Genomic DNA, 14,757 nt, shown 5'->3' with positions numbered 1-14,757 from the left:
AGGATCTTTGATTACTGGGATTTTGACTCGATTGAGTCCTACGAAAATTAACAATGGCATCGGAGCCAGGTGCCTCTGTGTATCCCTAACCGGGTAAAAGAAGAAAAGAGAACAGATCCATTCGGATCAGAGAAGAGATAGGGCCCTCGGCTCACGAAGCCGAACCCTAAGACCTAACCCTAATTCCCCACATCAAATCAGAGAAGGGGAAAAGGGGAGGGTCGGATTTCGAACCCTAGATCTAAATCCTTGTTCGGAGAAGAGAAAAGCAGACCCAAATCCGAAGAGGGGAAAGGGGATAATCTTGGAGAACTCGAATCAAACAAAAAAAAACATGAATCGGGCTCAACCGAACCCTAACCCTAGATCCCCTTTTCGGGTGAACGAGTAAAAAGAAAAGAAATAAGATAGAAAACGAATCCGAAGGGACAAGAAGGTCTACCTCGCCGTGCGTCGGGATGTCCCTTCGCCGGCGCGGGAGAAGAAGCCGAGCCGGGGAGCTGGCTCGCCGGGCTCGGCCAAGGAAGCGCCGCGGCCAGGCCGCTCGACGGCGGCGTGCTGTGTTGGGGAGCACGCGCGCCGGCGAGGGGGCCGGCGACGGCGCTATGGCCGCCCCACTGCACGCTCGCTCGCCGTCGTCACTCTCGGTCGCTGTTGCGCTGAGAAGAGATGAGGTAGAGAGAGGAGAGAGCGGCGAAGAAGAGAGAGAGAAGCAGCGGCCGAATGACCTAGGGTTTGAGGCACCCGCGCGGCGTTGGAGTTCTTATCCGACCGAAACGAACGCTCGGCCGTCCGATCTGATCCGACGGTGGAGCGCGACTAGACCGCCGGCTGACCCAGGCGGGCGCGCGCGGCAGCGCGACTTTGCCGGCCTAGGCCCAGGTTGCGGCCTGGGTGCGGCCTGCACGCGCGCGGAGGACTGGGCCGAGCCGGTTTTTTTGCCGTCCTGGGCCGCGTTGGGCTGAAGTGATAAGAAAAAAAAATTGTTATTATTTTTCTAGGAGCAATTTTAATGCATATTTTTGATGAATTTGAATGATTTTGATATAATTTTCTGTGCAAATTGTATCCAACGATATTTTGCCAGAAAACAGTAAAGTACTTAGTGCTTCTAGAAAAATAATAATATGAAAAGATTATTAATGTTTTCGCTGTGCATGATAATTATTGTTCTCTTTTGATTAAATTTAAACCAACGGGATAATTTAATTTTAAGAGAAGTGATGAATTTCTGATAATTTTTTATGAGATTATGATGTTGTTATTTTCTGACCAACGTTGTTAATAACAATATTATAATTTTGATTCATAAGAAATTATGCATTAATTTTACTTCTGCCCAACGGTGATGTAAAATGTTTATATGGATGAATTATAAGTTTTAATTTGACCAACGTTGAGTTAAAGCATGAAATTTTATGTATAAATGTTTCTTACTTGCTCTGGTGTGATTTCAGGAGACAAATGCATTGTGAACATTGCCAACATCCCGACACTCAATGGGACCAATCACCGTGTGTGGCGGGAGAAGTATGAATTGGAACTTGCGTTGGGAGAGGTCGATTTTTCCATCACCTCACCGTGTCCTACTGAGCTAGAGGACCCAGTGGGAGGTGAAAATGAATTTGACGTTGATTTCGCTGCTCGAAAGCGTGATCATGCTGAAATAAGAATGAAATATGACCTTGAACATAGGCAATGGACTCTCTCCAACCGCAAGTGCCTGTTGGTGGCCAAGGCCACCATAGAAGAACAGATAAGGGGCTCAATCCCTAAATGTGTTACTGCCAAAGAATATCTTGAGAAAATCAAGAGTCAGTTTACTAGGTCTACCAAGGCCACAGCAAGTTCACTGATTAAGAAGCTTGTGAATGAGAAATTCACTGGTGGTAGCATAAGAGAGCATATTTTGAAGATGAACACTACGGCATCTAAGCTAAAGTAAATGAATTTGAAGGAGGAGGATTTCCTGATTCATTTGATTTTTGCTTCTTTGCCAAAAGAATATGACACATTCATTGTGAATTACAATATGCAGCCTAAAAGATGGGGCATAGAAAGACTCATCTCAATGTGTGCTCAAGAAGAGAGGATAAAGTACTCACAGGGTGAATCCGCTCATTTTGTGAAGGACAACAAAAGAAAGAACTTTAATGGCAAGAATTCTAAACCACAAGGGAAACCTAAGTGGGATAAGGCCTCTTCCTCCAATTCACAAGGAAAGAAACCCCAGGATTCTGAGAATCAGCAGTATGGTGGAGCTGAAAAAGATCAGTGCAAGCACTGCTTCAAGAAGGGACACTACAAGAGGGATTGTCCAGACTTCCTGAAATCTCTGTTAAAGAAAGGTGATGAATTTATTACATTTATAGATGAATCCCTGTATTTATGTTATGATAAATCTACTTGGTGGGTTGATTCAGGAGCAACTACTCATGTTGCAAATTCCTTACAGGGATTAAGTGGGACGAGAACCTTGCAAAGAGGAGAAAGAACGATTAAAGTTGCCAATGGAGTGCAAGCCAATGTTGAAACCATTGGAGTTTTTTCTTTAGAATTGAATAATGGTTTTGTACTTAGACTTAAAGAAGTACTTTATGTTCCCTCTTTGCATAGAAATTTGATAAGCGTTTCGAAACTTGATGATGATGGAATTGATTGCCACTTTGGTGGTGGCAAGTGTAAGATACTAGTTTATAATAAATGTGTTGGTCTTGCCTTTCGACAAGACAAGCTTTATTTATTATCTCTTGCTGAGAATGCGAACAATGTATGTGATGAGAATGTGAATGATTCCTCATCTGCGAATGTAACTAAGAAGCGGAAGAAAATTGATTATGTCTCTTCGAAATTATGGCATTGTCGCTTGGGCCATATTTCGAGGGGGAGAATAAAACGATTGGTTAAGGAATCAATTCTCCCGCACTTAGAATTTTCAGATTTAGAACAACGTGTTGATTGTATCAAAGGAAAGTATGTCAAGAAAATTAAGAAAGATGTCAAACGAAGCACAGGAATTTTAGAAATAATCCATACAGACATATGTGGTTCTTTTCCTATGAAAAGTGTGGATGGTTATGATTCGTTTATAACATTCACAGACGACTACTCTTGTTATGGCAATATTTATCCAATTAAAGAAAGATTGGAAGCATTGGATAAATTCAAAATATTTAAAGTTGAAGTTGAAAATCAGCACAATAAGAAAATCAAGATAGTACGATCAGACCGAGATGGAGAGTACTATGGGCGACATACCCCATATGGCCAAATTCCTGGACCGTTTGCAAAGTTCCTACGGGAAAATGGCATAGTTGCTCAGTACTCCACACCGGGGGAGCCTCAGCAAAATAGAGTGGCTGAAAGACGTAACCATACCTTAATGGATATGGTAAGAAGCATGATAAGTTACTCCACATTACCGATTAGTTTATGGATGGAGGCGCTGAAAACCGCCATTCATATACTTAATCGTGTACCAAGCAAGTCGGTGCCTAAAACACCATATGAATTGTGGACAGGAAGGGAACCCTCACTCAACCATTTGCGTGTGTGGGGCTGTCCAGCCGAGGCAAAAGTGTTTAACCCAAACATAGGAAAGTTATACTCCAAGACAGTCAGCTGTCATTTTATTGGCTATCCAGAAAGATCGAAAGGATATCGTTTCTATTGTCCTGACAGACATACGAAGTTTGTAGAAACAAGACACGCTGTGTTTTTGGAGGATAACATGATCAGGGGGAGCATGGTAGCACGAGAAATCAGCCTACAGGAAAAGTGGGTACATGTACCCACTCTGATGGTTGAAGAACCATTCTTCACGCTACATGCTGCTGTTGCACCAACAGTGCAGGACACTGTAGTGCCAACACCTGTTACAAGTTCTCCTGTGGCGACAATGAATGAACATGAGGAACCAGTCCTTGAGGAACCTATCATTGAGGAACCTATAGAACCAAATGTTGCACATGAGGAAGAACAACAACAGCCCAATGTGGAACAAGTGCCAGAGGCACCTAGGAGGTCTCAAAGAATAAGAAGATCAGTTATTACTGATGACTATAAAGTTTATGAAACAGAAGAATTTCAGATGAGGGATGATCCCACCTCATTTGAAGAAGCCATGAGAAGCGACCACTCATCAAAGTGGCTTAAGGCCATGGAAGATGAATTGAAATCAATGAGTACCAATAAAGTTTGGGACTTAGAAAATATTCCTAAAGGAGCCAAAACAGTAGGCTGTAAATGTGTCTACAAAACGAAATATGACTCCCAAGGGAATATAGAAAGATTTAAAGCGCGACTTGTGGCGAAAGACTTCACGCAAAGAGAAGGGATTGATTACAATGAGACGTTTTCTCCAGTCTCATGTAAAGATTCCTTCAGAATTATAATAGCACTTGTAGCCCACTATGATTTGGAGTTACATCAAATGGATGTAAAGACGGCTTTCCTAAACGGGGATTTGGAAGAAAATGTTTATATGGTACAACCGAAAGGTTTTGTCGTAAAAGGAAAGGAAAATATGGGATGCCGCCTGAAGAAATCAATCTACGGATTGAAGCAAGCTTCAAGACAGTGGTATTTGAAGTTTGATAGAACGATAAAAGGTTTTGGGTTTAAAGAAAATGTTGAGGACAATTGCGTTTATGCAAAGTTAAAGAATGGAAAGTACATATTCCTAGTTTTGTATGTGGATGATATCTTGCTTGCTAGTAGTGATATCAATCTACTAATGGAAACGAAGAAATTCTTGTCCTCAAACTTTGATATGAAAGATCTCGGTGAGGCCTCGTTCGTTTTGGGAATAGAGATTCACCGAGACAGAAGAAAGGGGGTTCTAGGATTATCGCAAAAGGCATACATAGAAAAAGTCCTGAAGAAATTTAGTATGCATGCGTGTAGTCCTTCACCTGCACCTATAGTCAAGGGTGATAGATTTGGAGAACATTAGTGTCCCAAGAACCAATATGAAATTGACCGAATGAAAGCGGTACCATATGCTTCAGCTGTTGGAAGTTTACAATATGCTCAAGTGTGTACACGCACTGACTTAGCTTTTGTTACCGGGTTACTTGGCAAATATCAAAAGAATCCAGGAATTGAACATTGGAAATTAGTGAAGAAAGTCATGCGTTATTTGCAGGGTACGAAAGGCCTCATGATTACGTATAGAAGATCTGATTCCCTGCAGATAGAGGGCTATTCAGATTCTGATTATGCGGGAGAAGAAAGAAAATCCATGTCAGGGTATGTATTTACTCTCGCAGGAGGGGCTATATCGTGGAAAAGCTCCAAACAAACCGTAACTACATCATCGACAATGTATGCCGAGTTTGTAGCATGCTATGAGGCAACGGGGCAGGTGAATTGGCTGAAGAAATTCATACCCAGATTGAAAGTGATTGATAATATAAATGAACCACTGAGGTTATATTGTGATAACAACCCAGCGGTACAGTATGCTCACAACAATAGGTCAAGTGGTGCTGCCAAACACATTGACATAAAGTACTATGTTGTGAAAGATAAAGTTCGGGATCATATAATAAATCTTGAGCATATAAGTACAGAGAAAATGCTCGCGGATCCACTCACAAAGGGCTTACCACCCAACGTGTTCAGAGAACACGTAGCCGGCATGGGTTTAAGGGAAAGCCTATGATTTCCGAACATACGAAGGGCCCAAAGAAAGTTTACATTTCAAAACGGAGAAGTGTATTGTGGCTGTTAGTCTAACGGCACTAATTGCTGTGACGACGGGACAGTTCTATGCACTAATCTGTGATGAAATAGGATGGAAGCAAGAAAAATATGAATCGAAAGTTTTGAGTAAGAATTAAAGAACGAAGAAAGTGATGAGAGATCTAAGGGGGAGAATGTTGGATTGATCTCCCACGCCATTAGGCCCAACGACCTTTGGGCCTTGTTCTCGCGTCCTGATCGGGGGCGCCCAACCCTACATGGTTGGTGGACTCCCGTCGCACAGCGCTATAAAGGAAAGGTGGGAGCCGAGGCTCGCAGTACGAGGTTCACCGCGCCGCTAGACATCCCACCGACATCCTAACCCTAACCCGATCTTGAGAAGGGGCGCTGCTAGCGACGGGAAGCACCACCGACGCCGGCAACGCCACCCCGACGCACACGCCGCCGCCAAGGACGCCACTGCACCGCCTCCTCTCTCCACCGAACGTCGCTGCCGGCGCGCAGATGGCATCCGCGAACGAGGCCGCGGCCGGCGCTTCCACCACTCCGACTGCTTCGACCACTACGGCCTTCGATGGTCTGCGACTTCATACTCTACCTATCCCTTTTCCTCCCTTTTATGCTTCTCTGTAGATCGTGTATTAGGATCTTTGATTACTGGGATTTTGACTCAATTGAGTCCTACGAAAATTAACACAATACTCTTAAGATCTGGATCTGAACCACTAGAGGTGCATGACACACAAATCACCCAGCTGTATTATACCGTAATTGCCTCGCGTAATAAACCTTAAAAGGCGAGGACCGATAAAATGCTGAGGCGATCTTGGTGCGTCTGATCTCTGTCCAACATCTCTCAGAACTCGCATGCTCAACTGCACTTTAGTGAACACGATCACTGCCCTCCGTAATATGAAGCACTGTCTGTTGCATGTGGATCTGGGTCCCTGTATAGCCAGCCACCAATATGAAGCTCAGTTTCAGTTGTTCCCAATGCAGTGCAGGCTGAGCTGACCCTCGTGCAGGCTGCAGGACAGCCGGACTGAATCCCAAGACCGCAGCGGTGGGCGGCAGCAGCACGCCACACGCCCACACGTGCGCGGGCGGTTTCGGCTCGGCCAGCGGCTGGCTGGAGTTCCACTGGCAACCATGGACGGCGTCCGTCCGGGCTGGCACTGCCGGCGTCTCCCCCAAGTTGTCTCATGGAGCTTAGCGCCCCTAAACACTTGCTTCATCACCAGCAGCAGTGGTGTTGCCCTCGTCTGCCGAGTATTTTACACTGAATAGCATGTGCTTAGCACCTGACAGTCAGTCGCTCACTGGTAACTGGTAAGCCTCTGATTAATTCTGAAATTCAAAACGAAGGCGCCTCGAACATCGCGAATTCTAGATGAAGAATGGTACTGTCCCTAGTTTATGAGTAATTTGGACGCCAGCAGTGCTCTAGAATCAAGATTTGCAACATGTATGTATGATGGTCTGTGCTACAGTTTTGGTATGTCTCTCGAGTCTCGAGCAGCTTCGAAATATACTTATCTCCAGTCTGAAATTGAAATTCTTTTGTTTTGTTTATCTGTCAGATACTCAGATTGTATGATTTCTGCTGTCGACCAAAGATTGATACAATGAAGTGAGAGAATAGTAAAACTTGTGTTCTTTTCCTTTTCACTTTGTGCTCAGACTTCAAGCTTTGCAAAGTTACAATTACCAAACCACTAGGTTATCTGAACCCAGTTTCTGCTAGTGATGCGAAGACTAATAATACCGTATGGTACAAGAGTCCGGTGCTTAAACCTTTTTCTCAGAGCATGAACTCAGTTTCTGGATCGAAGAGTAAGGACTGCATCCTTTTTCTTTCTTTCTGCTCAGTGTTCATGCTCTGAGAAGTTACAGCTGGCAAACCACCCGATTGATCTGAATACGCAGTTCTAGTTTCAGCTTCACCATGCCAAATCACATGAGAGACGAAACAAGCTTCCTATTGATCCTGCTCTGACACTCTGATTTACAGTTCTTTTTTTTCATTTCTGGCTAGGCTCAAGCACTTTATACTACTAACAAGCAAACAGAAATCCCAAAAAAAAGAAAGAAGAAAGAAAGAAAGAGAGCGCCGGCCGGATGGCAGAGTCCGGTCAGTAGCATTCAGCTGGTGGTGGATTCAGAGAAGCTGCTGCTGCTCTGTCTCGCGGCCTCGGAGATGCTCTGCAGCGCCGGCTGCCAGTGCCGGCCTCTTCCCCGGTGCCGGTCCTTGTCCTGCCTCCCGTCCTGAAGCGACAGACAGCGTGGGGGCGAGAATCAGTAACTGCTGCTTCTTGCAGCAGGAAAAAAAATGGTGTCAGAGAATCGGTGACCGACCTGGTTGGAAGAGCTCTGGTCCGCGCCGTCGCCGCGCCGGAGCTGCTCGTGCTGGTGCCTGATGGCCTCGCACCGCTGCATCTTCTCGTTCTTCCTCGCCCGCAGCGCCTTCGTCACCTCTGCGCGCGGAGCACAATCATGGATTGAGAATTTGAAGATTACCGGAGCCGAAGACAAGAAATCGAGGCACAAATTGAACCGCGCCATGGGCCATGCCCAGGACAGCTGGGTGCTAACTAACCTTGCGCGGTGATGAGGCGGTAGACCTGGCCAAGGAGCAGCGTGTCCTTGGGCTTGAGCAGCTTGACCCTGGTGATCTTGGCCCCGCCACCGCCGCCGGCAGACGCCGCGGCGTCCCCGGCGGCGGCGGCGGCGGGCTTGTTATCGGCAGGAACACGGAGGATGACGAGGGCAACGTAGTGTCCCGGGTTGTTCCGCATGACCTCGGCGGCGGTGGTGGACCAGTAGAGGCGGTCGACCTTCCCGCCGGGGTGCTGGATGATGACCACCGCCGCCTCTGCCGCCTGGCAGTTGCCCATCGCGCCCGCCCGCGCCCCTCTCTGCAGGCTGCAGAAGCGTTGGTTTGGTGGTGGGCGCTTTGAGTCGTTGGGAGGAAGAGAGCGGAGAGGGAGGCGGTGGTGAACCGGTGATGGTGGTGTAGAGTGGAGACGGTGGTCGTGCGCTTGCAGTTTTTGAGGTGGTGGGAGTTAAATGTGAGCAGGGGTGGGTGATACGAGCTTTGCTCTTGGAGGGTTTTGGGTTCCGGGTCCGGGTGGCTGTTGAGGATTTGAATCCACTACGGCCACGGTAATTCTTGGGCAGACAAAACTGCAAGAAAAATTCACGGGAAAATCGTTCAAGTTTCGGGTAGAAATTCATGCAAGAGCCTAGAAATTGCTGCCACGTCAGTTAGCTGAATTTGTTTTTTTTTTTTTGCGCAGCGAGGACAAAGAAAGGAGGATTTGTTGTTGTCTTGTCACTTTTTATCAACTTCTGAATAGATGTCGTAGATTATTAACTGGATTAGATATAATAATATTATATTATATTAAAGTTATTACGAAATAGTAGTAGTGATGCTGTGTGTTAGCATGTTGGACAAGCAATGTGTCAGCGTCGAAGGTCATCAGGTGGAGACGGTCGGCCGGAGAGCTCGCCATTGCCGTATTCCCTGGCCGGTGACCGTACTTCAACAACGCACTTGCACATTTTTATATATTTATTATATATGCAAAAAGTAAATTGCTGACGCTTATTCTCGTCCTTTCTTCTTTCCGGCGCCCTTTTCTACTTTTTCTGCAAGGCCTTTCATCATCCTTGCCTGATGTCTCTAAAAATATGTTTCGCTCTCTTTTTCTGTGAACCTTAAGAGTCGTTTTTAACTTTTTATCCTTTCCCTCCTTCGCAAAAAGGACAGAAAAAAAATCAGTTTTATCCTTTCCCTAACTAAAATATTTTGTTGCTTTGACCTTGTCTTCACTTCTCTAACCTAGTGAGGTCGTCTCCAATAAGGTTAGAGTTTGAGTTGGGTTTTATGTGAGGACCGAGCAACTCCAGCAACGTCTCTCAGATCATGGCTCTTGAAATTTGAGGAATTCTCTTTTATAGGGTGCGATTTTTTTGGTCTCAACTTTGATATTAGTTCTCAAATTAACATCTCTACTTTTGCGTGCGTGTCAATTATGTGCGAGCGCATGCGTGGAATTAAATAGAAAACGAACAACACAAAAAAAAATAGGGGCCTTATAGAGAACCCCACGAACAAGAGTCGAGCGGGATTATTTGAGGATCTCCCTATTTTAAAAGCTTTAATAGAGATTTTATTGGAGCTATATATATGTTTTTTTATTCATTCCTCATATTTAAGTTTAGTGACTTGGGTAAGGTTCTATTGATGTACGTTGTGTATGATTCTAGCCGGACTCCATCCACGGTAGGAACGTGAGAGCTCATGGAAGAACGAAGAACGTATGAGGCAAGATCAATCATTGGCTGCCCGTTTGGGTATTGTCAACCCATGAAGATGGGCATATATAATCAGAGATGACATTGTATAATTTTGTAACAAAATATTATTCATCTTTTAATCTTTTCTAAGCCTGACGCCATTTCAATGGAGCTGAACCGGTGTCATTTCGGTTTTAGCTTTGTTAGAAGTAGATGTTTTAGAGCGAATGATGGCTTGTATATTGATCTCAGGATATATCTACGTAAGGACACCTCTGAAGACATTGTTCGGATATCTACGTAAGGACACCTCTGAAGACATTGTTCGGATGTTATTGGATTCACTTCAATCCACAAGTGTTGAAGTGTAATTTAGTTTAAGTTTCACTCTAATCCACTTCGACACACGTGGATTGATGCGAATCCGACAACATCCCAACAAAGCCGAACGTGTATCTGCCTATTTAGTGGGTAACCGTCAAAGGACAATTGCTAATGTGGATCACTATTTTAAAAGTTCTGTAACAAGATTCATTTTTTATTTTCATTTAAGCTGTCGCCAGTATGGTCCTGTCGTCCTTGTTTCTGTTTCACAAATAAGGTATGAGTGAATATAGAGGTACTAGCTTCGTACCAGCAGCTGAAACTGAGTATATACCGAAAGAAATAAAGGAAAAGTATCGTGTACAGTTTGGTGGCCGGCTGGACACGAGCCATCGTTCGTATTGATGAGCCATACCCATGCATGGCATTGATGGCTGTAGCACATGCACGAAGCATGACCGATGGTGCAAGGGAGTGACCACCGTGACGTGACCTACCGGCGGCGGGCCCCGCAGTCAGTCTCAGGTCCTTGCACGCGGGCCCCGCGTTATGTGCATACAAGTGGGAGCTGAAGAGAGTGTTCGGCTTGACAGATTTTTTACTGTTCATACTAAAAAATATTGTTTATACTAGAATGTTGTGAGAGGAAAATATTGCTCCGGCTGGAAAAATAAGCCGAATAAGCCGGAATTCAGAGTGTTCGGCTGGACTAAATTCCAACATGTTTGGCTTATTTTTTCAGCCAAAGCAATGTTTTTCTCTCACACCATTCCAGCATAAGCAGTGTTTTTCTCTCACAACATTCCATCACGACGAGTCCTCCTGCTGTGACCGCGTGGTGTGACTGTGCTGTGTCACACATTTTTGCGATTCTTCCTTCTTGTTTTATGATGATCCAGTTGCATGCATAGGCCGCGTAGCCTTCTCTTCTTTGATTGATCTCCTTTTTGGCTTTTTATCCGAACCCGGGAAAATGTAGGATGCATGTGTACAGCGGGCCTACCACCAGTCAATCACCTATTCGCTTGAGCTACTCTTCAGCATGGAGCAGTATTTTTCTCTAAAAATTATTTCAGTATAAACATCAATATAAGACAAATTTTAGCATAAGCGAATAGCTTAACGAGAGACAAGTATGCGTACATGTACGCATTTGGTTCGTAGCGAAATCACGAGGGCGGAACGATGCTTGTGTAGACACGTATTCATAATTCATGTACGTACGTACGTACGTACGTACGTGCAGGAGATGGATATACCACCTGCAACTTGTCTGGCCTCTCTCTTGTCAGGTAGAGGCCGTAGGTTGCAGGCACGCGGAGGCTTTAGTTGAAGCGTATAAGAAACGACTTGCATGCAGACAGAGGCAGAGAGGATGAGAGTAGCCACTTTCTGGAGCGATGCAGGCATGCGGCAGACGGCAGCTGGTTCATGCCCACTGCTGCACGCATTGCTCCATTCATGTTTGTGCGAAAATCCCAGACCACACAACTCCTTGTGTAATTGTGTGTGCGCCTCTTCGTGTAACTTGCTTGATGCCTGCAAGAAGAATGCATTGCTCCGCACACAACTCAAATATTGCCATTTGCATACAACGTTGTTGCCAAAATGGCTGCTCTAAGATTGCAATCATGCATGCATTGGTCAAAGACTTGTTCTAACGAAATACAACATGTCTTTCTTTGGCCTCCTTTAAAATTCAGGAATTTTACAGGAAATAATAGAATTTAATTTATTTTTATAGGAAAACACACATAAAAAAAATTTTGATTCCAAAAAGAGGCCGTATACATTTACATCGCCCATATTCCCATATATATATATATATATATATATATATATATATATATATATATATTTTTTTTTTGGTTCACAGAGTTGTAAGTGGGCACGAAAACTTATTAAGGGCATGTTTGGTGGCGCTCTATCTGTGTTTCTCTGTAAAAGTTGATTCTTTGAGAGAAGTGATTATGTGGCTGAAAGTGATTCTCTTTGATTCTTTAACATAAACTTTCAAAATTACGATGGAGAATCACTTCACAGAATCAGGAAGCTATTTTTCCAGCTCCATGCCTCTTCATTTCAGAGAATCACTTCTCTCGGTAGAACTGCTACTGGTTTCAGCAGAGAATCAGCTCTATGAGCTCTGCTAAATAGGGCCTAAGGGTTGCGTGCTTGGCTAGCTCGGGGGACAAACTACTATACCTCCAATTGTTCTATATATTTTTTTTTTTGCAAATTAAATTGTCTCAAGTTATGCATGAATTGCAAATAAAGCAGCACTTGGATTGGATGGTCTACAATAAAGCTACAAAATGATGGATGGAGTTGAAAATTTGGAGCTTTTTTTGACTCATGAGTAGGACTAGGTAGCTCATGCGCGCCCGGGTCCATGATGCCAGCAACATGGAGCAAGCGAGAAGGTAATAAAAGCACTCCTCCCACCCCACACATGACCCCAAAGAAAGAAAGGGATAGCATTTGTTGTGTAGCGCAGCACCACCAGCACCACTTGTATGTTGAGAGCGAGAAATGATCTACGACGGCCGACTTGGTTTGATTAAACTATGATGAGAATCTGCACATACTAATTAGTCTACTTAACATCAATTTGTTAACGATAATCTATACGCCCAGTGCTTCTCTTGCTTTCCTTAACTATCTTTGCTTCGAAGGATTAGTATATAGGTAGCGCAAAGATCTAGCGGATCATGGCATCCATCGTCCAAATTAAGGGTGTCTAAAGATCTAGCGCAAAGATCTAGCGGATCATGTGAGCTTTAATTTAACTAGCAGCGCTTGCATGACTTAGTACTCTAATGATTAGAAAACCAAGGAAGATGTGTCGATCTTGATCGTCAAGTGGTTTATTTATGTCCGTCCGGCCGATCGACGAATTGGCCGGATTAGCGCGAAATCGTCCATGTGTATATACACAATACAATCACTGCAAAACTTGTTGTATTTTTGCACATTGAAAGGCGGACACGTACGTAGGTATAGTACAAGGACTCGCTACCAAACTGTCGACGTACTACGTGATATTATTATACACTAGAAATAATCAGCGCTACATATAGTACATATATTCTATATATATAGTATTAATTTCTCAATTGATCAGTATTTTTTTTGCCTGACGGGATGCGGATTTTGACGCGCGCGAGGGCCGGCATCTGGTGAAATATACTATTCCAACTTACTTTATTAACATTTTTCAAACACAGGAAATTAATTGAGACGATGTGATTGCGTACATTATTAGTCGTCCTTATTACTTAGGCTTAATTCTGTTAGCATATACTATATATAGATTAATGGTTATTTACAGGGCCTACATGTATGGCTTGAACTTATCAGCCCGGCTTATCAGCAATGGTAAAGTGTTTTTCTCTCACAACAAAACTGGTTTATCAACTGCAGAAACCATCAGCCGAATAGCTCGATATACATAAAGTTTGATTGATCCTTCACTTTTCGCTTTCGTATTTCTTATAATATATAACACATATTAGTATTTTTTTTAAACTAACTCATATATATTAGTATTAATCTGGCAGAAAACTCTGGATTGGATCAAGCAAATAAAGGACGGGTATAATCAGTCTAGACAAATGGAGAAGATAACGACTCGTGTCACATGATTTTGGCATGTAGCACTTCATCGGGAGCGGGTAGCCTATATATACGACCGACCGAGAAAGCATACCGCAAAGTCAACTAAACAAGCCAAGCGAATGCACAATTATATACAGTATTGAAGATGATCAAAATTGATTTGATTCGATGATTATGGCCCCGTTCGGAGGCTAAAACTAGCTGAAAAATACTGTTCCGCCTGAATTATTGTGAGAGAAAAACATTATTTCGGCTGAAAAAACAAACCGAATATGGGATAAGCTGAACGGGGCCATATATAGAGTATAATGAAGTCATATCACATCACATCTTTCGTCATCACCAAAAGAAAAATTATGAAATATATACAGAGCAGTAGTCATCAACAATTAAATCCAATGTCACGAGCGTGCAGGTCGGGAGTCGGCTACCACTAGGAAGGCTCCGTTCGCTTCGGTTGAAAAAGAAGCTAAATACTATTTTAACTAATTTATTACGAGGAAAAAATACTGTTTTGATAGGAGAAAGAAGCCAAAGAAATCAGATTATAAGAGAAGGGCCGAAGCAGCCGCCCGTGCGCGCGGTCAAAATTCCTGTACACGCACGCGTGCATGGCGCGCTACGCAACCAACCGCGCCGCCGAATTGAAGCGGATCGGAACGCCGTTCACGAGGCCCTCCGTGTGGCCGCGGTGCTTTTGCTTTTGCTTTTGCCAGCGAGCGCCAGCCGAGGACATTTCTTCCTTCCGCTTGCTGCAAGGGATAGCACGGGAACACAAGCTTTATTTTACTCCCTCCGATCACAAAA

At 44.0% G+C, this 14,757-nt stretch overlaps 1 protein-coding gene across 1 annotated transcript; it reads right to left on the bottom strand.

Annotated features, from left to right (window-relative positions):
* Nucleotides 1–7,337: 7,337 nt before the first annotated feature.
* On the bottom strand, nt 7,338–8,754 carry LOC136546152 (uncharacterized). Its single transcript, XM_066538123.1, has 3 exons — nt 8,303–8,754; nt 8,062–8,180; nt 7,338–7,971 (listed from the first exon to the last, which is right to left on the bottom strand). The coding sequence occupies exons 1-3, from the start codon at nt 8,598–8,600 to the stop codon at nt 7,849–7,851; spliced, it is 540 nt and encodes a 179-aa protein (XP_066394220.1). The 5' UTR covers nt 8,601–8,754; the 3' UTR covers nt 7,338–7,848.
* Nucleotides 8,755–14,757: the final 6,003 nt, after the last annotated feature.

The sequence above is a fragment of the Miscanthus floridulus genome, chromosome 3, assembly GCF_019320115.1.
Source record: "Miscanthus floridulus cultivar M001 chromosome 3, ASM1932011v1, whole genome shotgun sequence".
Classification (NCBI taxonomy): Eukaryota; Viridiplantae; Streptophyta; class Magnoliopsida; order Poales; family Poaceae; genus Miscanthus; species Miscanthus floridulus.
This window is presented reverse-complemented; position numbering and strand designations above follow the sequence as displayed.

Coding starts and splice junctions, on each gene's coding strand:
- LOC136546152 (XM_066538123.1), bottom strand. CDS start 8,600: ATGGGCAACTGCCAGGCGGCAGAGGCGGCGGTGGTCATCATCCAGCAC. Junction 8,181..8,302: donor CCGCCTCATCACCGCGCAAG/GTTAGTTAGCAC, acceptor CTCCGCGCGCAG/AGGTGACGAAGGCGCTGCGG. Junction 7,972..8,061: donor ACCAGAGCTCTTCCAACCAG/GTCGGTCACCGA, acceptor CTGTCGCTTCAG/GACGGGAGGCAGGACAAGGA.